The sequence below is a fragment of the Podarcis muralis genome, chromosome 1 (genome assembly GCF_964188315.1).
Source record: "Podarcis muralis chromosome 1, rPodMur119.hap1.1, whole genome shotgun sequence".
NCBI lineage: Eukaryota > Metazoa > Chordata > Lepidosauria > Squamata > Lacertidae > Podarcis > Podarcis muralis.
In genome coordinates, this window is record NC_135655.1 from 30,185,913 (window position 1) to 30,211,691 (window position 25,779).

The 25,779-nt window shown below is 44.8% G+C and overlaps 1 protein-coding gene across 1 annotated transcript; it reads right to left on the minus strand.

Moving 5' to 3' along the window:
- Positions 1–206: 206 nt before the first annotated feature.
- Positions 207–25,492, minus strand: LRRC74A (leucine rich repeat containing 74A). Its single transcript, XM_028707138.2, has 14 exons — positions 25,456–25,492; positions 23,381–23,500; positions 22,100–22,275; positions 21,067–21,174; positions 18,845–18,941; positions 17,039–17,088; positions 15,409–15,490; positions 11,121–11,206; positions 8,946–9,140; positions 7,617–7,712; positions 5,705–5,848; positions 3,567–3,674; positions 1,733–1,818; positions 207–267 (listed from the first exon to the last, which is right to left on the minus strand). The coding sequence occupies exons 1-14, from the start codon at positions 25,490–25,492 to the stop codon at positions 207–209; spliced, it is 1,446 nt and encodes a 481-aa protein (XP_028562971.2).
- Between the last annotated feature and the right edge of the window lie 287 nt (positions 25,493–25,779).

The following is a 25,779-nucleotide window of genomic DNA, read 5'->3' on the forward strand; positions in this document are numbered from 1 at the left end:
GTACTGTGTTTTCCCTAGAATATTTTAGATTCTGTATTTCTTTCTCTTGGAAATCAGTTGATATTTCAGTATATTTTACGATCTAAAGTCAAGACTTTTGATCATTTCCCCACTTCCAGTACGTCCCCCTCAGCCCACAGGACATGTTTCTTGTCTTCCTGACACAACTTATCCTTCCATCCTTCACTGGCTGACCTGACGCCTGATTAGCCTTCTTCCTCTTCCACCTCCTCAGGCTTCTTTTCTGGCTCCTCAACTTTATAATTACTAATTTGAAAGGCGAAGGGGGAAAAAACAGTGAGGATTTGTTTTTTGAAAAAAGAAAGTTTGCTGAGAGTTCTATCCAGTGTTGCACAAGCAGAAGGTTGCACAGCTGATCTTTCCTTTCCCTTCCACTCTCTCCACCCCCACCCCATGCTGCTCCCCCTGAAAAGCATCTCAGGAGGGCTGGGGGCCTACCAAACATGGCGAGCAATGTCATATAGGGCTGCAGTGGGAGGGAGAAATTGCCCCAAATTGGAGAACAGAGCCTTGTACAAGCTGCCCTTCACTCACGCAATATGGGATGCAGACCTGAATTTTTCTCCCTCATCCCCCAACAGACCTTTGCAAAGAACTTAGCGCTGGGCACAGAACAGCCAAAGGAAGAGTATTTTTGCATGTGCTGCTTTCAAACCCACACTCACACATATCCACCACATCACATGTAGAAATCGGCTTTGGGCACATAATTACCCCATGTGGGGCTATGTGCCGAAGGCTCAGTCCTGCACATGACACTGAAGGCACATAACCAGCCTGCCAGAGGCTGGGAAGCAATATGCGCTGGCCATTAAGTTGAGAGCTGTCTGAACAATAAACCCGATAGCCGGGTTCTCCAGCTGTTTTTGGACTACAACTCCTATCATCCCTAGCTAGCAGGACCAGTAGCCAGGAATGATGGGAACTGTAGTCGAAAAACAGCTAGAGGCCCAAGTTTGGGAAACTCTGGCATATGGCATTATCATAAGATTGCCCACCCCTTAAAGGTAAAGGTAAAGAGACCCCTGACCATAGGTCCAGTCGTGGCTGACTCTGGGGTTGAGGCACTCATATCGCTTTATTGGCCGAGGGAGCCGGCGTTTGTCCGCAGACAGCTTCCGGGTCATGTGGCCAGAATGACTAAGCCCCTTCTGGCAGATCAGAGCAGCGCACAGAAATGCCATTTACCTTCCCACCGGAGTGGTACCTATTTATCTACTTGCACGTTGGTGTGCTTTTGAACTGCTAGGTTGGCAGGAGCAGGGACCGAGCAACGGGAGCTCACCCCGTCCCAGGGATTCAAACCTCCAACCTTCCGATTGGCAAATCCTAGGCTCTGTGGTTTAACCCACAGCGCCACCCACGTCCCACCCCTTAGAGACCATCAAAGTCCAAGCCTTAGCACCTTTAGGCCTCCCCAGTGGCTGCTCCCAGACTTTGGAATTCCCTCCCTAGAGAAGCTAGACTGGCTCCCTCCTTGTTGTCCAGACAGAGCCTGCTGACTCCTCCTAACTCAAAAGAACGCTATGGAGGTCGGTGGTGTGCACCCTTTTCCAAGCAGATTTGTAAAAGGTGAACAATTTTGGAAGTCATGCCATAGGAAAATGCAGACCTGTGGCCTGGTTGAGAGATCTATTTGATCTCTTGAATGAAAACCGGAAATCGAGAAGAGAATAGAGTAACAGGCCAAATCTGGCTACTGTTTACTCACCTGTAGTCCACGTACCCCGTCCTGCTTTGGTCTAGCTTACGCACCAGCTCCACAACCTGTACCCGGTCCAAGGGGATCTTTTTTTGCTTGTGAAACAAGAAGAATAACATTATTGAAATTGAGTACAGTTACATATTCCAGAGATGGGGAACCTGTGATGATGTGGATGGACTACAACTGCTGTCACGCCTGGCTGCTGGCTGTGCCAGAGCTGGAGTCGAGTAACATCTGGAGGGACAGAAGTTCCGCCCTCCTGGTATATTCCTTCATCTGTTGGGTGGCTGTAAGGTAATAGTGCCCACCTCCCTCTCTCCCCTATCTTATCTGCTGAGAAAGGCACCATGCAACAGACAGAGCCTGCTGATTCCTCCTAACTCAACTTCTCTAAACACATACTGTTTATAATAAAGGTAAAGGTCAGGGGTCTGCAACCTTTAAGACAAAAAGAGCCACTTGGACTGAAGAAAAAACAAACAAACTGGGAGCCGCAAAACCATTGTGACATTTAAAACAGTGGGGAGTGTCGGGGCACACAATGCACCTCCTCCCCTCGCTAGTATCTGCCCCGGAGCTGCGGCAAAGGTGTAAAAGAGCCACATGCGGCTCTGGAGCCGCGGGTTGCTGACCCCTGGTAAAGGTAAAGGTACCCCTGCCCATACGGGCCAGTCTTGACAGACTCTAGGGTTGTGCGCCCATCTCACTCAAGAGGCCGGGGGCCAGCGCTGTCCGGAGACACTTCCAGGTCACGTGGCCAGCGTGACAAGCTGCATCTGGCGAGCCAGCGCAGCACACGGAAACACCGTTTACCTTCCCGCTGGTAAGCGGTCCCTATTTATCTACTTGCACCCAGGGGTGCTTTCGAACTGCTAGGTTGGCAGGCGCTGGGACCGAACAACAGGAGCACCCCGCCAAGGGGATTCGAACTGCTGACCTTTCGATCGGCAAGCCCTAGGCGCTGAGGCTTTTACCCACAGCGCCACCCGCGTCCCTCCTGTTTATAATAATACACCTCAATCTGCTGGAAACATAGGTGCCAACTCCCTGGGGCCCCGGGTGCCCAAGCACCCACAAAATTCCCCATGAAAGGGCTGGGAACCCACAAATTTCGGTGCCATGGTCATGCACACTGCATGGCACCCACGGCCCCAGGCACCCACGGCCCCAGGGGCCAAGCTGGCACTCCTGGCCTGAAACACAAGGTGGAAAACCCTCATGACCCTCGCTCACCACTTCCAATATCTATGTCCATGACGGATTCTGAATTTTAATTTCAGCACCCGCCCTGCCCATTGCCAATCTCACATCTAGACTTTGGCCAATAATGTTTCAGCGCATCCACACTGATTTGTTTGAGTTATGTGTTCAGATAGCTCAATCTCTGCAACCCGTCTCGTTCTCTAAACAGCCACAACCCCTGCCAACAAATGTCACTGCTTTTCCTGACTGTTTGATGAGCCAATTGTCTCTCTTCCCATCTTCTTCTCTGTACCAGCAGTACTTATGGGGATAAAAATGAAATATTGTAACAATAAACCACAGGGTTTGTGGTAGGTACTTGGAGTAGCTAGAGATGTACCAATGTGAGAAAATGAGTCTTGTTTTCATCTGTCTACACTAAACGTTTAAATTGCTTCCACACTTGCTTGACTGTTTCGCTTTCCAACCATAGAAAACATGGGAACTGCAGTTCTGGGAAAGGGCTGAAGTCCTCCCAGCCAATATTGCAGACACCCCAGTGAACTTGCAAGAACCAGGGGTCTTTGAGAGAATCCGTGATAATTTAAACCAATCAAATCTCTTTGAAATTCTAGTATAGTCGGCCTCTGGGACATACCAGCATCATGGTTCTTCGAAACTCCGCCACGGGAATCTTCATGTTGCCATATTTGTCCATATTCCTAAAGAAGTCCCAGAGCCTCAACTTGTGTTCATCTAAATAGTTCTAGGAATAGAAAATAGAAGAAACCTACGTGAGACCACAAGTCCGATCCCTCTCCCATGGATAGCATTTACTGTTTTTCTTATATATTCAGATTATATCTACATCTTGGACTTCTGGTGCAGAGGCTATGTTTTCTGTTGCTCAAAACCACTAGATAGAACCACACTTGAAGCGATTCTGCTTATTCTTTTGCTTCCTTCCGGTTTATCTTTAAGCATTTACAATACAAATATGTTACTGGGTGCTCTTTATTAACTGAAAATATCATCCATTTACTTAAACCTGCCCATTGCAAGAATATTCAAGGCATTAAACAGTATGGATGGGCCCTAAGATTAGTAGATGATTCTTAGTTGTGGCACTCACTTAAAGAAATACCCTCCCCAGAGATGTTCATCAGGCCAGCTCTATTTTCCCTTTTAAGCAGTTAAGAACAGTGTTGATTTTTATAAATATGTCAGTGCTGAGGAAGAAATCAAGATTATTTTTGTGCTGTTTTATTCTCTTGGATTATTTTATCACCATGGGATTTATTATTTAAATGTTTGCTATGGACACAAAAGGCCTGGTAATAAATTGCAAAATCAAAAGATACTGGAAGAGGTCTCTTGCAATTTGATACACTGCAGCTTGTAATTTAGCCTGCAGTCCAATACACATTTACTTGGGAGCAAGCACTATCGAAGACAATGCAACTAAGTTGTGAGTAATCTTGTCAAATTTTAGGGTGTTTATATTTCAGAATTGTGGAAAGAAGCTTTTGTGCTGACTCCAGGCCTGGGTCTTTGTGTTGCTAGGGGGGGGGGGGACTCTTATATTGGCTCCAGTGAACCTCTGTCTCAGCACAGCAGTTTATGCCCTCAAAATGTAGGGCAGGGATAGCCAATGTGGTACCCTCCCAAAGCTGTTGGACTCCCATCAGGCTCAGCCAGTGTGGTCAATGATCAGGGATGATGGGAGTTGTAGTCCCTAACACCTGGAGTATGCCACCCTTACGGATTAGGTCAGGCTGGAGAGTAATTGCTTTCTCTCCAGAAGTACTGTAATGTTATTTTCCCATTCAATAGCACCATCTACTGAGTCTTGTAGAGAACGCATGCTTTTGAAAACAGGAGTCGACTAGGAAGCTGGTTTATGTGTAGCATGGCCAGATTATTATTAAAGGACTCTTGTACCTTTAATAATAGTATTTTTATTATTTGCACCCTACCCATCTGACTGGGTTGTTGCAGCCACTCTGGGCAGTGAAGGGTTATGTCGACAAGGCATTTTGGTTTTAAACTCTTCTAAACCAAGGCTAGTGTGTGCTGTTTTCTGACATTTTTCAATATTTTAGTGCTAATTCTCTCTTTTTTTGAGACAATAAGCCGAATCCTTTTTTGATGCATCTCTGTTGTCTGTTCATTCTTGGGGTGCCCAGCTCTTGAGTACATCCAGGTTCCGACATCAAAAATTCCCTAGAACTGAGAGTCAGGTTGCATGTGAGAACTGCAGGCTTGCATGCAAACTACACACTTCATAACACTGCTCCAGAGGAGAGATGAGGGAAGCAAGCTCGGGGTGACAGCAGCTGCGGCTTGCACCCGTGCCAAAAACAAATGAAAAGCCCCATACATTTCCTTTAAAATGTAATAATTTCCCATGGATGGGCATGTTGGCCCTCCAAAAGAGAACATGTCCGGGATTTACCAGATGTATGCCAACCCTAAGTAACCTCATTTTGATGGGCAGCAAAAGCATGGCTTTTAAGGGGTGTGCTCTCTCTGGTAATGCAGTGTTTCTGTAGCACAAGTGCAGCCTTGAGATAAGTCTGCGGTTTGTAAATAACCAGTGGTGGATGCACTGTTTGAAAAGTCTGACTGTGTAGCAAGGCCACTAAGAAAGGAATGGGAAACCTGTGGCCTGTCAGTTACTGAACTCCATCCGATGGGAGCCTAATCATTGCTGGAATGCCACGGGTTCTCCACTGCTACCCAAAGAGAAGCAAACTCTCTCTTTGACATGACAAAAATGCGAGAAGAGGACCTCACCTGAATCAGCTTCATTGCATCTGGCCGTGGTGGAATCTTATGGGCAACGTGGCCTCCAACCCCTCCATAGACGACATCTAGTTCAGGCCGTATGTCACAGACTACATCCAGCAACCTGATGAAGCCTTCATTCACCAGCACATTCTAAAGCAGAGCAGATTGGATTTAGAGCAGACAGGCTGTATCCCATTTCCATATACAGTGGAACCTCGGAAGCCAAATGTCTTGGAAGCCAAACGTTTTGGCTCCCAAACTCCAACAAACCAGAAGTAAATGGTTCCATTTTTGAATGTGCCTCGGAAGCCGAATGGCTTCTCTTTTTTCTTTTTTCTCAATGGGGCTTGCAGACTGCCCCATTGAGCCTCGGTTTTCGAATGTTTCAGAAGCCAAACAGGCTTCCGGAACGCGTTACGTTTGACAACCGAGGTTCCACTATAATCGGTTACAATGGGATGACAACCCTGGAGCCTCTCTGGTTGGTTTCAATGTCCAGGGGTTGGCTGAGTGTACCTTGTGCAATCTATCTCAATCAAAATTTGGGGCCCAGGTAATCCAAAAATTGAATTATATGAATAGAACAAATGCTCTCATTTTGCATAATTGATTCTGCCCCCTTCTAACTTTTTGTTTACTTTGCTATTTACACACACACACTGCTATTTATCAAAAAAAGGCTTGCAGTGTGATTTGCCAATCACTAAAAACAGCCCCTGTCCTCAGGTTTATAATCTAAACAGATGCAACACAAATGGAAAATGGATTGAACCCAGGACAACACCCTGCGGCTTCTCATTTGTCACTTTTCAAGGATGACAAAGAACCTTAGTGAGCACTCTTTGGGTTTGGTCAGCCAACCAGTTACAAATCCATCTAACAGTTATCTCATCCAACCAACATTTTACCAACTTTCCCACAAGAATATCATGGGGGACTTGGTTAAATGCCTTACTGAAATCAAGATACACTATGTCCACAGCATTCCCTTGATCCATCAAGTTGGTAACTCTATCAAAAAAGAAATGAGATTTGTCTATCATGACTTGTTTTTGAGAAAGCCATGCTGGGTGTCAGTAATCACTGCATCCTTTTCTAAGTGCTCACAGACTGACTGTTTAATTATCTGTTCCAAGACCTTTCCTGGTATTGATGTCAAGCTCACTTGTTGGTAGTCACCTGGGCCTTCTTTCCCCTCCTTTTTGAAGATGGGGACAACATTTACCTGCCTCCAGTCTGCAGTGACCTCACCTGTTCTCCAAGAATTCTCAAGTATTATAGACAGAGGCTCTGAGATTACATCCGCAAGCTCCTTTGGTACTTTTGGGTGAAGCTCACCAGGCCCTGGAGATCTGAATTCATTTAAGGGAGCTAGGTGTTCCCTTACTACCTCTTTTCCTATCTTGGGCTGCTGCTGCCTCCTTGCATTGTTTATTCTGTTATCACCAGACTGGGCACTTTCCTCTTGGGTGAAGATAGAGGCAAAGTACCGTAGGTGGTGAGTAGTTCCGCCTTCTCTCTGTCACCTCCTAGCATTTCTCCGTCTTCTCCATGCAGAGGACCTAATACTTGCTTACTCTTCCTCTTGCTTCAAACAGCTGAAGAAACCTTTTAAAATTATTTTTAACCTCTCTTGCAAGCCTGAGTTCATTCTGAGCTTTGGCCCACCTGACCGTTTCCCTGCAACTGTTGGTTACTCGTGTATACTCCTCCTTCATGATTTCCCCTTTCTTCCATTTTTTAATAGGTGCCCTTCTTAAACCCCAGCTCATCTGTAAGCTCCTTATGCAACCACACCAGTTTCTTCAGATGCCTCACGCTTTACTCTCTTGCTGGAATTGTCTGCATTTGTGCCTAGGCAGGATTTTAGCATTATGAATTATGAGGGCTGCTGAACTCTCCCTTAGTATCCTCTTACCGAAATATTGATTTCTTCCATTTTGGTGCTTGTGTTCTTTCTGACACATGAGACGAGAGCAATGGCGCCTTCTACTGTAATGGGATTGTGGGACATCTATAAGGAAAAGAAATCAGATATGATCTGAAGATAGGAAAGATTTCACTTGCTAGAAAGGAATGCACCATCAGTAGTCCTAAGGTTAAAGAACTGAGTTGAAAGGTCTGGGATGGTTTCAGTTCTGACATGGATATTGTATGGCAATACATAAATGCTTTACCTCAGTTCTTGATCTGAGAAATGGGAATTACAGTAACAGGACTAAGGACAGTGGAACACACTGCTTATCTATTGCTATCTATGGTGTGCTGACTGGGATGTGGGAGCAGCAGGGACACACTGGGCTGCCTGAAAATTTTAACAAATCAGTATGTACTATATTCAAATTTATTGATTTTTTTTTATGTTTTTATGGATGTTTTTGTTGATTTTATTCTTATATTTTGCACTTTGCTATATATTTTTATGAAAGTGCATTCATACATAAATAAATTGTCCCGATTATATCTACTACATCATAACAGTAAATATAAACAGATCTTTAAAGAGAACAATAATAATTTAGTCAGGGCAAATCCCAATCACTACCATTATAACGTGTGTGGCGGGGGGTGTACGGCTTGGTTCTTCAGCCACACTTTCTGTGGAGGAAGAGAGAATTCAAAAGCAACAGAAGACATTTGGAAGTTTCTCAGATAAGTTGTGAACTCTCTTTGGCATCTTCATCATATGTTTGTCTCTACGTTTCTCACTTAATCAACAATCAGTCACTTAATGTAAGTTATAACATAAGTTTTATGTGGCATCTTGCCCTTTTTAATGGTGTGTGATTTATTAATCATGATATTTCTTCTTTACTTTTTCCACGGAGTTTCTCATTTTTAATTTCATGTCCGCCTGATCAGAGAACTGTAGATGTAGACATAGCCTTTCAGCTAACAAACAAAAAAACCCTTTCGGTTTAACACGTTCCTCCACTTTGGAATAGCCTTCCTTCAGCTATACCTGAAACATCATCAATTATTTGCTCCCAACATCTTGTAAAGACGTATCTTTCTCTGCTGGCTTTCTCTGATCAATAGGCTGGACTTTGCACCATTTGACTTCTGCTTTTATGATATTGTTCTAGCTTCTTTAAGTTCACTTGTAGGGTTGTTGAATACTTAGACTTTTTTAAAAAAAATTAAGTGGTTTAGAAATACTTTTGAATAAACAATTTACAAAAACAAAACATCCTTCATATACCATATGCTGCCAAGCTCCAAACCAGCTCAGAAAATAAAATCCTACCTTCAGGATTCTAAGGGTACCATTAACTTCTAACCCCTTGCACAACTTTAATGTCCCTTCGTTGTTGATATGGTTGCTGCTGATGTCCAGCTCATTTAACACATTGTTGACCTTGAGGGCTTCCCCAAGGGCCAGAGCACCCTCATTCCCAAAACCGTTCCATGAAAGGTTCAGTACCTTCAATGCTCCGTTGGCCTCCAGAAAGAGAAAGAGAGAGGAGAAATTAACATTTATTTGTGGTTTCATGTATATGTTCTTTTTAACCCTGTAAATCACCCTGGAACCAGTTCTGGAGACATAATAGAAATAATAAAAATAGAACTCTTCAGGAGGAGCACAGAGACAAGAAACGCCAAGGGAGCACAAACAGACACCTTCATCTGCCCAGCTGCAACAAACCATGTCTCTCCCATATCTACCTACAGCCACAGCAGGCGATGTAACTCCCAAAGGTCTGACTTTACACTCCCCCCCCCCCCCGCAAGGCACACTCCTTCATTGTCTCCCAAGACAGATGGGTACCAACTGAGGGGCTTACTTCCAAGAAGACATGCTGAGGATGGCACGGTAAAGCTCTCTGGTTGTAAAAGTCCAGTTTATTACACTGTGAATGGCTCTTCCAAAATTCCTTTAGGATCAGCTGCAAGTCACAAAATCCTGTCTGCTCCTTCAGTGCCAGTTTTCACATAATGGTATCTAACTTGTACCTTTAATAGCACCACCAAACAACAAACTCAATTTCCTCTTGGTGCCTGTCCAAACACCAGTGATTTTTATTATTATTTTTAATCCTTTTATTGCCAGGCAATTGTGCCAGCTTATAACCCACCAGCCAAAATTTTCCTCACAGGGCTAGTTTATATTCCCAGCTCATGGGTTGTGGTTTTAGAGATGCTTTTTAAAAAATCACTGCTGTACATTGCTTTGAAATCTTCTAAAATATAAACTGGTGGGGTATAAAAGTGTTTTAAAATAATAAATAATAGTGCCCAATTTGGACTTTGGAATGTGGGTTGACTTGGAGGGGCCTCACCTGGAGTGGGCAGCAAGGTAGATATGGCATACCCACGGAGTGTCCCAGGGGGGAAAGGGGGGGATCCTGTTTTTTCAAGCGAGACCACAGTGGCCCTTTTGCGTGCCACGATATCACATGCTACCTTGTCCCTCCCCAAAAAAGCTTTTTTGGGGCGAGATAGTGGCACAGGTCACATAACTTGCCCAGGAGCACGTCCTGAATGTCGCTCATCCCGGTTTTTTATCTGAAAAAGTTGGATGGTGTGGGTATGGTACGGCTTTACCAGGTGCTCCCCCCCCCCTTAAAAAATGTTTAAGGGTACTCTCATTTTGACTCAAGTGAATTGCTATTTTATAGTTCAAACCGGGGAAAATAAATATAGTAAATGGACAAAAGTACGAAGAACATGCATTGTCTCATATTACACAGCTGACAGCTCACAGTAGTTTTCCAACTCGTATTGAAATACTGCCCCTCAATGAGGCCAAACTTTCATCAGTAAAACAGCAGACATCCACATTCCACACTGCTTCACACATTAAACGCTCGCTTCCGTCTGAGACTCAGGAAACACCGTGACAGGAAATGAGGCCGCCATCGGAGGTGGTAACAACAAAACTGACCAATCAACGTGCTATTCAACGGAACTGACGATTCACCGTGCTAGAGAATAAACTAAAAATTTTAAAATTTTGAGTTTCTTCTCCCATTAGATTCACAAAATGTTTAGGGGTATGCGTCCCCCTGCGTCCCCCCAGGAAAAAAAGCACATGTGCCAACTCCCAATGCATGCCCATTTTGCTGCCACACTGAGCATAAGACAAGCCTGCTGGATGAGGACAATAGTGCATCTACTCCAGCACCCTATTCTCACAGCGATTAAGGAGATGCCCATGCAAACCAGAAAGAGGGACCTGAGCGCAACAGCACTCTCGCTGCCACCCCAACCATCTATGAGATGGGGCAGTAAAAGGTACTTTGAGCAGCAAGGGCACCAAGTTTGCTGCTCTCAATCACCACAGGCCTCTTTCCACCATTGCCTCTTCGTCCCCACACGCCGGTCCTGTTCAGGCATTATTCCTGAATTGGTCTCCAGCCTCGTCTTGCTCCCGGGATCCTCTCCCCAGGATCCGCAAAGACGAGACCCAACGAAGTCTTACCCTGAGGCCTGCACTCAGGGCTACAGCCCCCTTCATGCGCAGGTGATTCCAACTCAGGTTCAGAACCTCCAGCGATTCATTGTTGGCTGAGGAGAAAGAAGAAAAGAAAAGAACTTGCTGAGGATGAAAAAGATTGGAGTGGGTGAAAATAAATGGCTCTTTGGCTCTGTGATGATCCCAGACTCGCACTGACATAATTAGGATGGCCCAGGGATTTTTGGACGTTTCAGGGGTGGTGGGGTTCATATTTGGGGGCAGGTCGGTTCTTGCCATTAAATATGAAATGGCTGAGGGTTTTTCTTTGCCTTTCACAATAAAGCCTTCCTGCCCCTTCAACCTTCTGCCTCCCCACTCCCTGCAAATGCCTCAGCAGCAATGATACAGTCTTAACATACAGTTGTCAACAGTGACGGTTCTTTCCCAGGGATGTGGCCAGACTTCTAAGGGGCAACCAAGTTACCTTCTGAAGCGAGTGTGTGTGTGTGTGTGTGTGTGTGTGTACACACACACACACACACACACACACGTACACTGAAACATAATCAGTCAAGAGTTTCTAAGGTGATTCTAATTCTGGGACCCAATTGTGCCTCTGCAGAGCTGTGGTGGAAAGAGATTTGAGAAAACAGTTGGATTCCTATACATTCCCAGAAGCTTTCCCTCTTGGTTCATGGAAGTCGCCAATTTGGTGTCCCTCAGATGTTGCTGGATTACAACTCCCACCGTAGTGGCTGGGGCTGCTGGGAGTTGGAATTCACAGCTGCTGGGATGGTGCATCCTTTTTTAGAAGCAAGCCTTTGTTTCCAAGCCAGATTTTGACTGAGGCATAAGCGTATCAAGCTATCTATCCACCACCCCTTTGGCTCTCATCATAATGATGGATTTATCTGCCTCTTGCAGGCATCCGCTGACCTTCATGCTGGATTAATAACATTAACAATGCTGAATTGGTTCTGTGAAAATGCTATTTCTGCTAAGGGGGTAAGCTCCAGACTAATTTCAAGGAAACTCTTATCTGGTTAGAAATCACATATCTGATATCCATTTTAACACCAAAAAATGTGTGTTGTTTGTGTGTAATGGAAATGCTCTAAAAGTTTGGGGTGTTATTCCCAGGAAGAGTATTAGAAGCTTATTTGTCCAGTAAGTGAAAAATAAAAATGATGTTGTACAGTGGTACCTCGGGTTAAGAACTTACCGTATTTTTCGCTCTATAACACGCACCTGACCATAACACGCACATCGTTTTTAGAGGAGGAAAACAAGGGAAAAAACATTCTGAATGAAACAGTGGATGTATCATTTTTGTGCTTCATGCTGTGGCCACAGACATGTGATCTGATGGTGAATTTGGGGTGATCCAATGCAAAGATCCTGAGGATCCATGTGGATCCATGCTTTGTAACCACATTTCTGCACCATTACAGCCCCAGGCAACAGTGGGTGTGTGATTTTTTTGGTGCAGGCTGTAGCCATGGACATGCTATGTGATCTGATGGTGAATTTGGGGTGACCCAATGCAAAGATCCTGAGGATCCATGTGGATCCATGCTTTTTAACCACGTTTTTGCACCATTGCAGCCCCAGGCAACAGTGGGTGCGTGATTTTTGGGGGGCAGGCTGTAGCCATGGACATGCTATGTGATCTGATGGTGAATTTGGGGTGACCCAATGCAAAGATTCTGAGGATCCATGTGGATCCATGCTTTTTAACCACGTTTTTGCACCATTGCAGCCCCAGGCAACAGTGGGTGCGTGATTTTTGGGGGGCAGGCTGTAGCCATGGACATGCTATGTGATCTGATGGTGAATTTGGGGTGACCCAATGCAAAGATCCTGAGGATCCATGTGGATCTATGCTTTGTAACCACATTTTAAGTGGGGAGGGAAGGAAAAACAAAGAAGGGAAAAGGAGCACGAGAGGGGTGTGCAGAGAAGCAGCTGGCTAAGAATGCAGGAGAGGGATTTAACGGGAGGGAGGAAAGAAAGGCAAAAGTTTCCCCCCACCCAAGCACCCAAACCAGCCAGCACCGGAGCACAGAGAGGAATTAGAAGGAACGACACTCTGCTTTCTTTCCCCTCTGCTTGCCTGGAGGGGAGGGGCTTTCCCTGCTCTTTGTTCCGTTTGAGCAAACACAGCAACGAAACAGAGGAGGGTGGGCAGTAAGACCCTGAGGCAGAATGCAGGAAAGCAGCCACTTCCTCTTTTCAGGTTTCCCTTCTCCGTGACTCACGATTTGACTTTTGCCTGATTTTTTGGCTCCAGGGACCACACATTCGCTCCATAACACGCACAGACATTTCCCCTTCCTTTTTAGGAGAAAAAATCTGCGTGTTATAGAGGGAAAAATACGGTAATTCGTTCTGGAGGTCCGATCATAACCTGAAACTGTTCTTAACCTGAGGTACCACTTTAGCTAAGGGGCCTCCCGCTGCCGCTGCGCGATTTCTGTTCTCATCCTGAAGTAAAGTTCTTAACCCGGGGTACTATTTCTGGGTTAGCGGAGTCTGTAACCTGAAGCATCTGTAACCCGAGGTAGCACTGTATATCTGATAGAAAGAAGACTAAAGCAAGTTGACAGGGCCACCCTTGGTAACTACGGCTTGAATTTTTCTTGGTAAGGCCAGCCTTCTTTTCCTTCCACAATACGGAAGGGCAAAGCTACCCACTACTCCAGAAGTAAACTGAATGCCTCAGAGGCACTGACTTGGGCCCCAGGTTATGATGTCACGTTGGGTTGGCAGGTCAGCGGCTCTTCTGAGGCCTCAGAAATTACATCTGAGACCTTGCAAGACCTCCAAAAGCAACTTCCGCTTTCCACCAGAAGTCTCATCAGAGGTCTCAGGAGGCCTCAGGTAACTGGAAGTCGCGTCAGAGCCCTGCATTGTGGGTGTGGGTGCTAGACGTCGTGCCTATGGAATGTCTCCTGGCCACAACATGGTCTCAAATCCATGAAATGATGAGGCTGCTTATTTATTTTGCATTTCTGCCTCCAGAGCAGGAGTTAGCAGACTTCAGGTTTGTCAGACACACTCCAATTTTTTTAAAATTAGAACTCAAAGATTTATCAACCTGAGCCAGTTAACAAATGATGCAGAATGCCTCTGAGCACATTATGAGCCGAAAAAAATGTTTTCAGTACAAGAACTGAAGTGAGCTCGCAGTCTTTACACAAGAAACTCCTTCTGATTAGCTTTCTTTGTTTTGGCAGTCTGCCATACATCTAAAGCACTGAAAGCACCTGGCTTCCCCCAAGGAATCCTGGAAACTGTAATTTGTTATGGGTGTTGGGAACTACGGTAGTTTTGCAAGGGTGAAACTAGGATTACACAGTCAAGGGATATTCTAAATTGTCAGGAATCATACCGTATTTGGAAGGCAGAGTACCAACATTAAAATACAGGCATGGTATATTAGCTTTCCCAAAGTCTTCTTTAATTATTACATTTTAAACAAATGGTTATGATAAATTTACCAATGCACTGCTTCAGAAGGAGCCATTGCACAATAGGCTTCTTGCAGAATAAATGATGAATGGGTTAGTGGATCTGCTGCCTGCTAGGAATGCTTAAGGTGCTAGTTTCCACCTGTGCTATATTTATACATTTGCAAATAAGCCAACTGTTACAAAAGCAGCAGAAGACTCCAGCGATCTCTCCATACCCGCTAACATTTCTCCAATGAAAATAGGGACATCCCATTATATGATGATAATTTTACTATTTATACCCCAAACATCTTACTGGGTTGCCCCAGCGCTCTGGGCAGCTTCCAACATATGTAAAAACATAACAAAACATTTAAAAAAAAACCTTCCCTATACAGAATTGCCTTGGGGGGTCGCAAAACCCCATACCCTCCAACATTTCTCCAATGAAAAAAGGGACATCCTCAGGAAAGGCGGGACATTCCGGGATCAAATCCGAAACCGGGACGGCTTCTGTAAATCAGGGACGTCCCTGGAAAATAGGGACACTTGGAGGGTCTGTCTCTCCTCCAAAAGGAAACCAAACAGGCAGTGGCGTAGCGTGGGTTGTCAGCACCCGGGGCAAGGCAAGTAATTTGCACCCCCTAACTCGTGAGCCAGGTAGGGGCAGAGAGCTGCGAGTGCGAGCGCACCCCCCCAGATGTTGTGCCCGGTACGGTCGCCCCCCCCTGCACCCCCCACGCTACGCCACTGCAAACAGGTAGTGTTGCCCCTTGGAACTTCTTCCTGCTTGTGGAAGCAGGGAGCACGTAACTCTTTGGTCCCACTGGTAGCCATGTAGAAATAATGAAGAAGGTTACCCAGCATCTGTCCCAGCTGCTCTCCTCCCTTGTCAGCAAACTCATTGTGGCTGAGGTCCAGCTCTATCACTCTGTAATTGACCTGTGGAGAGAAATGGTGCACAGACCTATGAGCTCAGTTGCAGCCTTCAGACCAAGCACTGGACTTAGACATCCCATTTGCCTAATTTGTAGTATCTAATGAACATTGTTGGGACGTGGGTGGCACTGTGGGTAAAACCTCAGCGCCTAGGACTTGCCGATCGCATGGTCGGCGGTTCGAATCCCCGTGGCGGGTTGAGCTCCCGTCGTTTGGTCCCAGCTCCTGCCCACCTAGCAGTTCGAAAGCACCCTTAAGTGCAAGTAGATAAATAGGTACCGCTTTATAGCGGGAAGGTAAACGGCGTTCCGTGTGCTGCTCTGGTGCCGGTTCGCCAGAGCAGCTTCGTCACGCTGGCCACATGACCCGGAAGTGTCTGCGGACAGAGCTGGCTCCCGGCCTCTAGAGTGAGATGAGCGCACAAACCTAGAGTCTGTCAAGACTGGCCCGTATGGGCAGGGGTACCTTTACCTTAATGATCATTGCTTGCCGTGCACATAAACACCCATTTGTGGTGTGCATCAACCTAGTCCACCAAGATACTGACAGTGATGACAAAAGAACATAAATAAGAGCCTGATGGATCATGCCACCGTCCCATATAGTTCAGCACCCTGTTCTCAGATGCTTGTGGGAAACTCACAAGAAGGATTTGAGCGCAAGAACAATCTCCTCCTGCAGTTTCAAGCAACTGGTATTCTGAAGCATCACTGCAGGTATTTTTATAAGGTGGCATACTCTCAGTGTCTGGTTCAATGCACACCTTACCCCAAAGTTCTGCCTCTGATTAAGATTTCAACATTTCAAATTTCAATACAGTGACCCATAAAGAAACCCAACCCAAAAAAACCAGGAAGTTCAGCAGCAATAATATTTCACCCAAGAGGCTGTCAACAGGCACAAAGGAATTCATTCCCTGTAGTGGAGCATTGGGGACGGGGAGGATGAAACAGTGTGCTGCTATTTCTTCCTTTTTACTCACAGTACTGAGCACATTTACTTGAGAAGAACATTGTCAGTATAGCATGAAAGAAAATATTCCCCGTCCTCTTTTCTTCTGGTCTCTTATTCTCTGATTCCCTGATACTCCCTCCCCAGTCCTCCAGTGCATGGAATATATAATGGTACCTCTTACCACAGCACCTTCCTGGCAACCCACATTTCCTCTTAGGGCTAAATTAAACATGAGAAGCAGTTCCATTAGGCTCCCTTATGACAATTTTGAAAAGAAAGAAAATCAGGTGACCACTAGGTGGGCGGAGTGAGAGGCTCTTCCCTTCCTGCCATTCACCTGTTCATACTTTCTACAGACAGCAGTTTTTCTATCTGCAGGGGGAAAGATGTAGGGACTAAATCATCCCCCCCCACCCCACCCACTGCATGAATAAACAAAGTTTGGCGAGAACGATTTTGAGCAGACAAGGCATGAAGTAGCTTCTCTTCCCGCTGCCACAGGTCATTGCCAACCCTCACTTTGAAGGGTGCATCATAACCTTTCATTTACGGCCTTTTGCACAGACTCCCAGTTTCCCCAGCTCACAAGTTACTCACCATTAATGATTCCGAAAAATATGGTGCTGTCTCTTCCCTAAAGTTGTTTCCTGAAGAGGAAAAGAGGATGCTAACTGAGGGCTGTTTCACACAAGTCAATTACCTACATTGACTTCACTTCCATGTAGGAAAATCACATAGACAACACATGCAAAGTACATATATCTTTTGTGCATGACTGAAACAGCTGCATTTGGAGCTGGAGTCCTCCTGTTAAATGTACCATAGGCAGTGCCTTTTCTTTTCTTTTCTAAAAAATGTTTAGGGGTGTGCTTACCCCTGTGTACCCCCAGAAATAAAGCACTGACCATAGCTTTATGTGAACTTGTTGCTCAGTACATTGCATGCACAGTTTCCTTTGTAGAGATTGACTTGTGTGATGTGTTCCCCAGACATGGATAGTGTATTACAAACGTCACAAGTCAAAACAATGCAGAACAAAGCAGAGGTTTAAGATTGTTTCTCTCATTTCCTTCCCTCCTTTTTCCATCCCTATTCATGGTTTCTTCCAAAGGGCTTACAGACTTCCTACTTTGGAATGACTCAGATGTCATGCATGGAGTTCACATCACACACACATAATAGAATCAGAACATTAGGTGGAGACAAAAGGGAACTTCTACTGGTATTAACGGCAAAGACCAAAATTTCTCCTCATATACAAATTCAAATATGTACAGGTCGGGACTACAGTCTAATTGAAATGGGGTAAAAGTGGACTAAGGGACGCGGTGGCGCTGTGGGTAAAACCTCAGTGCCTAGGACTTGCTGATCGTCAGGTCGGCGGTTTGAATCCCCGTGGCGGGGTGTGCTCCCGTTGCTCGGTCCCAGCGCCTGCCAACCTAGCAGTTCGAAAGCAGCCCCAGGTGCAAGTAGATGAATAGGGACCACTTACTAGCGGGAAGGTAAACGGCATTTCCGTGTGCTGTGCTGGCTCGCCAGATGCAGCTTGTCACACTGGCCACGTGACCCGGAAGTGTCTTCGGACAGCACTGGCCCCCAGCCTATAGAGTGAGATGGGCGCACAACCCTAGAGTCTGTCAAGACTGGCCCGTATGGGCAGGGGTACCTTTACCTTTACCTTAAAAGTGGACTAACAGCTAAATACTGCTGAAATGTGGACAGGCCCCTAGAAAATGGTATGGTTGGCTGGCATCATGAATAGGAAGCACTCCACACTGCAACATTTTGTTGCAGGTCCCACTTGACCCTCACTCATTTACAGTGGTACCTCGGGTTAAGTACTTAATTCATTCCGGAGGTCCGTACTTAACCTGAAACTGTTCTTAACCTGAAGCACCACTTTAGCTAATGGGGCCTCCTGCTGCCGCCGCGCCGCAGGAGCACGATTTCTGTTGTCATCCTGAAACAAACTTCTTAACCTGAAGCGCTATTTCTGGGTTAGCTGAGTCTGTAACCTGAAGTGTATGTAACCTGAAGCATATGTAACCCGAGGTACCACTGTATAAGAAAAACATGAAAATCTGCAGGTTCACTTCTTCTTCTAGCCCCAGTATAGCCTGATCTGACTGGAAGTAGCCAAGAATTCAGGCACAGGTCTTCCCAGTCTTGTTGTCTAATATCCCTCCCCAGCTTGGTGCCCTCCAGATGGTTTTGGACTTCAACATTCATCAGCCCCAGCCAGCATGGTCAGTGGTCAGGGAGGGATGAAAGGAGCTTCAGTCCAGAACATCTGAAGAACTCCAGGTTGAGGAAGGCTACTTTTATGTGTTCCTGTGTACAGTATTCAGAAATATCAGTGTTGCTGCATCATTCCACTTGTGTCTATAGAGGTAGAAACCGTACCTGAAAGCTGAACAGCCCGGATATTTGAAATGTTATTGTAGAACATCCTGCAGATAGCTTCAGCTCCTTCTGTGTTGAGATGATTATTGGAAATATTCTGAAATGCATGGGGGGCGGGGCGGGATAAGGCAAGGAAAGAGGACAAACATCTGAAAAGGATGAAGTTGTTCTGAATAAAGAGGCGTTTGAGGAATGTGACCAGCCTACCCCCAACATGGTACTATCCAGATGTCATTGCACTACATCTCTGATAACCCCTTACCACTGATTGGCATTGCCATCCAAAACATCTGGAGGGCACCAAGTTGAGGAAAGTGGAGTTAGACCTTTGCAAAGATACAAAATGAACTGGTACACACCACTCAGATTCATGTGAGGATCACAGACACCAACTCTATGGGGCTGAGGACAGTTCAGCCGTTCCCCCGTTTGTGGGGATAGAGCTGAGCCCCTCCCCCCAATCTTGCACACAATGAAGATCCCCCCCCCCCAATGTGGTGCAGAACTCGGCACCTCTGGTGAGGATCAAAACTTAGCTGGTGTTTCTGTTCTCCAAATGCTGTGATGCACTTCTGCGCAGTTTGAACATCTCAAAATATGCATTTAAATGTATTATTAAATAAAAGACAGAGAGCAAGTATAAATATGTATGTCAATGTTAATTGCACCTAAAATGCATATTTAATGTGCATATTTTTCATCTGAAGCAGGAGAGAGCAGCACTGAAATAGTAAGATGCGTGGAGGGAGATCTTAACCTTTACCCTGCTGCACTGGCCTAGGTGAAAATCCATCCCCACCTGCTATTTGCACAAGGGGGGGGGGGTTCATTGTTTATGATGCAAGCTTCTCTCCTGGTGCAAGCAGCAGGGAGTATTTGTTGGGGGCAGCACTTTTGGAGAGACCTTGGCAGAAGAGAAAGGTTTATACTCTCCACACTCTGCAGTTCCCTAAAATACTATACCCTCCTTCTAGATCCTATTTGCATTTGAAACAACCTGCATGTTGTCTGCGTTAATTTATTTAAAGTCATGTGTATTTGGGCCCTGACTTGTTGTATTCACAAACAGGACGGCAAAAAAATATGAAATTTTCTCCTCCCCTTACAATTTCAGTGCACATCTATGGATAAGCTGCCTGTTTTTAGGATTTGTGTGAATATGGGCCCAGAGTATGATGTTATTCTAGGGGCTAATGCAGAATTCAAGGGATGAACTTACGCATGGATCTCAAAAGACTGTGTGAAGATGCTACTTACGGGCAATACCGATATGGGCAATGATACGTATATTTTAGAAAGCTAAATTTAGCTTTCAAAATAATTTGATGTGGGGCTTAGCTCTGCTGCACATGGCATTTCTGCAGAGGGCCCTGGGATGGTCTCCAGGCTCTCACCACCAGATAAGGAGGTATATCAACAATCTCTTGCTCAGGGACTCCCAAAATCCTGAAGCTGATCATGTTGGGAAACTGTGTACGTGCAGCTACTCACACAGAGTCAATTAAGGTTTGGCAGACAGCCAGAAGGCAATATGAAGGAGTAAGTCTGCCTGGTGATAACAGAGACATGGAGATTGCTCTCTGATTGGTCAGGCTCTCTCAAGGGAGTGATAATTAATGGCCTACTAACTGGAATGTGTTAGTTCAATAGTTCAGAGGTTCAGAGTTCTGTGTGTCAGTGTAGGAGTTGTGAGTCGTGTATGAGAGAGCTAGCAAAAGATCCGTGTTCTGTTCCTGTAAATAGTCCACTGTATATAATAAACACCTAACTACAAGTTCCTGGTTCCTGCTTCGTCTATCCTGTCTGCAGCCAAGTTGCCAATTGCTTCCGTGGATTCTGCGTTTACTCTGCAAGGTCTGGCTAAGGTCCTGCAACTAGTCAGAAAGTTGCGAAACACCAAATAGGTTTGGCCAATAGATCAATCAACTACTATGATTCTGATGGTTTTCTAGGGTTCCAGACCTAAGTCCTTCCTAGCCCTTGTATCCGAGAACATATAATTGAAGGGGTGTGGGCTGAACGTGGGACTTCATACATTGAAAACATGTAAGCGATTATTGTGAAATGAGAAGGCCCGTGAACAGTTTCCAGAGATAAACAAGAAAAAGGTTGTAAAACACTTTGCACATCAATAATAGCAATAATAATCAATACCAAAAAAAGAACGAACTCGTCAAGTAAGTGAACTCCCTTCACCCTCCATACAGGGAAAGATTGGGTACCATCTCCTGGATGTAGCAGTTCTCCCGCAGCATCTGCACCAGGTATGTGGCTCCTTCGCCCAGAATCCAGTTATCTTCTAGCTCTAAGTGGGTGATGGTTGTGTTGGACTAAAGAATGCAAAGAGGGATAAAGAACTACAGGAAATCAGCAGAACAGACTGACAGAAAAGGCATTTTCTAAAGTTCTCTGTTTGCCCAAAATATTAGTTTTCGCAGCTCGACATCACAAAACCACAAAGAACTGTAAGCCCGGACAGTTAACATTAGAGTTAACGTTAATTGGGTGAATGCAGCTAATGGGCTTTGTTTTTAAAGTTTAAACAGCAGCTAAGCAGAGGAGCAGATTAGGACACCATTGGGATCTTTACTTCTAGATGAAAACCAGCTTTGGGAGAGGGAGAATTTACACACAGGAGACTGATGAATTATATTGGGATAGTTGTTTGTTTGTTTGTGTGTGTGTTTGTGGAGGGGGGATAGTTTCCTGTTTAACCCTGGCTCCCTTGGCCAATAAAGTGAGATGAGCACCGCAACCCCAGAGTCGGTCACGACTGGACCTAATGGTCAGGGGTCCCTTTACCTTTTTTAATTCTCTGATCAAAATCACACACCCACACCCACATTTACCATGGGAGGAAGACAGGCAGTTTGTTTATTTTTTTGTTTACATCTTGGTTGTAAATATAACCTCTTAGGTTTACAAAATTAATAATACAGATACCAACCTTTCCCCTAGCAGGGCTAGTAGGAGCTGGGAAATGTGATTCTGATGGGGAAAACAGTGTGGGACCAAGTTGCAGAATGTAAACAAAGAACATAAATACAATTGCAATTCTCGTTAAAGCTCCAAATGTGAAGGGGAAATATGGGGACAGGGAAGTTGCCATCTACGCAGTACGGTTAACCAGATCTAGTGATAAGACAGTGTCCTCTTTCTTCCTACATTTAAGAATAATCTTCTTTCTCCCCAAACTGGGAAAAAGCCTATCAACTTGATGTGAAATAGTGTGGACTATTATTTTGAAGTACTTACAACCAGAGCAATGGCAATGGCTTTCGTTCCCTTGGGTCCAAGCCCATGATGGTTAAGGTTCATGATGGGCTCTTCCATGTTACGAATGAAGTACGAGACAGGAACCACTCCTACCAGCTTGCAAGCCTCTATGTAGAGTTCTGCACCTTTTATGGTTGCAAATGATCGGTCAACATCTGGAAAAGCAAACCAGTCTGATTGGCATAGCATTTCCCCTGTGATCACTACAAAGAAAACAGACGTGTCCTGACCTAGACTTCAGTAGCACAGTCACTAAGGAAAGGTTTAAATTGATGGCCCCTAAAATATTAGGCAACTAAACACCTCTGAAGTTCTCCTTTATGCCTTGCAAATGTGCAAAACTCACACTGATTCCAGGAAAGAATCATAAGATCACAAATATCTCTATACTTCCAGTTAGCCAAGCCTGCACTACAATATGCACTGCATCTGTAGTTAAATCAATCCTATTTATGTTCAAGACAATAGCAACCAGGTAAACCAATACAACAAAGAAAATCCATTTGCAGGGTTGATGTAGGTGCACATTCTTGTACATGGCTGGTCCACATTTTATTTGATGGTTTCCTGATACAGATGTCTCTGTACATTTAAGGGCTGGGCTACTAGTCACATACAAGTAAGTGCAAATAGAACTAGATTGTGGTTCCTATATAACATTTTGAGACTAAGAACATAAGAAGAGCAGGTCAATGTCCCATCTAGTCCAGCATCCTGTTCTCACAGTGGCTAACCAGCTGTCTATGGGAAACCAGCAAGCAAGATCTGAGCAGACAAACATTCCCCATTCCCCCCTTAGGCTTGCAGCAAATGGAATTCAGAAGCATTACTGCTTTTGACTGTGGAGCAAGAGCTTAGCCATTGTGGCTAGCAACTCGCTTTAGCCTTCAGTTAAATAAGATTGACAAGGCCTACTATTGTCAAATAACTTTGACACTGATATCTGTGGCTGATCCATGTTTTGTTTTACCTTGATGAACTAAAATGAAGGTTATAGAGGCATTCCTCAGTTTAGCAACAGAACCCATACTTTTAAACAGACAACTACTGACATGGGTGTAGCCAAGATTTATGCTGGGGGGCAGAACCTCAGTTAGTTAAATATTTTTATTGATTTGCTTGATTTGGGGAGGCAGCTCCCCCTCCCTGGCTATGCCCATGACTACTGTGTGTCCTTGACAAAGTCACTACTATCTTACAAGGTTATTATGAGGCTGAGGGGAAAGGTTTGGCTGGAAGACAAGATACTAAACAGTCCACCTTCTATCTCAAGGTCTGTGTCAGAATTTTCATCCCTTGACTTCTCTTCTTTGTCAGTGGTGTCAGTAACAGATAGGATCTCTGCAGACGTGCTGCCTTCCGACATCTCGCCATACTCATCTGGAATGAGATTAATTCCACACATTCTGCAATAGGAATACAAGCCCCTTGCTATGCCTATTACACTACACAAGACGCCCTCGTTGCCCATCAGTGAAGCCATTCATGAACCCAAGCGCCTTAAAGAGCTTTCTCTCTCCTTCCCCATCCATGGATCTTCGTCCTTCTCTCCAGTGTGCATGACACTCACCCAAAAGCTGTCAGAGGTTGATGGTTGCTTTCTGCTGTGAGATCCAGAAAAGTCCACCACTAGCTGTCTTGTGATGTTCGCCTTGCAATGTGTGTGCTGTTGCTTATTTCAAATGAGGTTCTCCTCCATTCTTGGTGTTTGTCATTTCTCACACCTACAATCACTTACCGTGACTGGGCTCCCCACATTTTGTTGACCACCTAAAATGATGACAACTGCTTTCATCTCTTTCTTGTGTTGCTAACTTGGAAGACACTCCGGCTGTGTTTTGTATCAGGCAGAGAAGGCTTTGGAGGTTGGGGGTGGGGATTGTGCTGTTCTCTAATAAGATGAAATGGTTTGAATGCCACTGTGCACAGGTACTGGAAGCAAGATTTGTAACTAGATGCTATTAGATGTGATTCCACCTCTCTCACCTCCAATTCATAATTTATTTTACAATTAGGCAGAAACAGCTTTGGAAAATTGCCCCTTAAGACAACTCAAACTGTACAAGGGATTTGTTGCTATACCTCGTCCAGCCAAATGAAGGAAAGGGGAAAAAATGTGTTACTCTTTATTCAATCTCTTTTTTTGCACAGGGTGTTCAACCTCTTCCTTCCACTTATTGGGTTACTGAGCTGCACTTCTGCAACCTTCTTGAGTGTTATTCAATATTTAAGCTTGACACGAATGATCCCCAGTTCAGCCATTCAGGTATCGATATGGGTGGAAAAAAAGAGTGTTAGTTGAGGCCATTGACAGGTGTGTTTATTGGTTTATTGGTTTGTTTTTCTTTCTTTCTTGTTCTTGTATTATGTATTTTGTGTTTCAATCTTGCGTTTTTGAGTTGTGAACTGCCCTGAGGTCTACAGATGGAGGGCAGCATACAAATTTAATAAGCAACAATAATAATAAATAACAAAATTGATAACCACAATTCAGAATGAACTGGGCTTCAAAACTATCTTGACTTACAATCAAAGATTCTGGTGGGTGCTGGGAATGGCTCGTAAATGAAATGAAATAATATAGAATAAAGGATCCAAAAAAGCCATCTAAGGTCAACCCCTTATTTTGAAAAGCGAAATGGGCCACCCAAGCAGGGTTGGCCCAATAATTTTTGCAGCAAAGGATAAGGTAGTGAGCTCCTTCCCCGGTTCCATATTCAGAAGCCAGCTGGATGGGCAGCTGAATGCTGCTTCAACACTAGGGATGTCCCCTCACTGTACCAGATGGCAGCAGGCAAGTGAAGGGATGCAAGACAAGCCATGTGGCAAAACCAAACAGGTAGGAGGCTTAGGTGGAATGACTGAGAAGCTACCACTGCCTCTACATAGCATCTGCTGCCCGAGGCAATTGCTTTACTATGCCAGCCAGATGTTCTTCCCTAATTCTGCCCCCTCCCCCCAGTCCTATCAGTCCAGACAGCCTTTCTGTTGTGGTAGTGTGTAACCCTGTTTGGTGATACTTGTGGTTGGTTCTTCTACCTCAGCCTCACTGTTGTTGCCTGTTTCATCAACCTGAGATTCTTTATAATTCCTGACACATGTGAGCATCACTTCCTAGTTTCTTTTTGTGAAAAGGATTGCTGTGGGGAAGGAGAGTTGGTTTCTGGACTCACTTAACTCTGAATACTTCAGAGTTTCATCAAGATACCAATGCCCTGCCCTGCTTTTCATTTTTGGCTCTTATACATACACAGGTAATTGTGATTTCTGCTAAAGCTCTAAGGGCATTCGTTTGGTGATTGCTGTTTTAAACAAAACACATACAACACTCTCACCTTCATCCTCCTCAAAGTCAAAGTTCAAAAAGTCCATGGTGTTGTTAAGGAACCAGGCGGTCTGCTTGTGGATTCTTCCCTTTCTTATAGTGTTATATGTAATTTATTGTGCTCTCTATTTCAGATTTTTTCGAAACAGAATGTTTACTGGAGTTACCCAACCATAACAATTTTTTACATCACAGAAACATTTCCATGACCTAAGGTGTCAGCTGGTGATGTGGAATCCAAATGGGATTGTTTCTGATTAGGAAGACATTTCCTAGTCACTGGGACTGTCTGAGTGTTGTGCATGCTGTTTGCCTCCTCTTGAGTTCAGGTCAC

What these genes read in the sequence shown, in the direction of transcription:
- LRRC74A (XM_028707138.2), bottom strand. Translation starts at nt 25,492, where the DNA reads ATGGACTTTTTGAACTTTGACTTTGAGGAGGATGAAG. An exon ending in GCAGCTGGGACAGATGCTGG is followed by an intron (nt 11,207 to 15,408) that starts GTAACCTTCTTC and finishes CTTTCTCCTCAG; the next exon opens with CCAACAATGAATCGCTGGAG. An exon ending in GTACCCTTAGAATCCTGAAG is followed by an intron (nt 7,713 to 8,945) that starts GTAGGATTTTAT and finishes TTTTCCTTATAG; the next exon opens with ATGTCCCACAATCCCATTAC.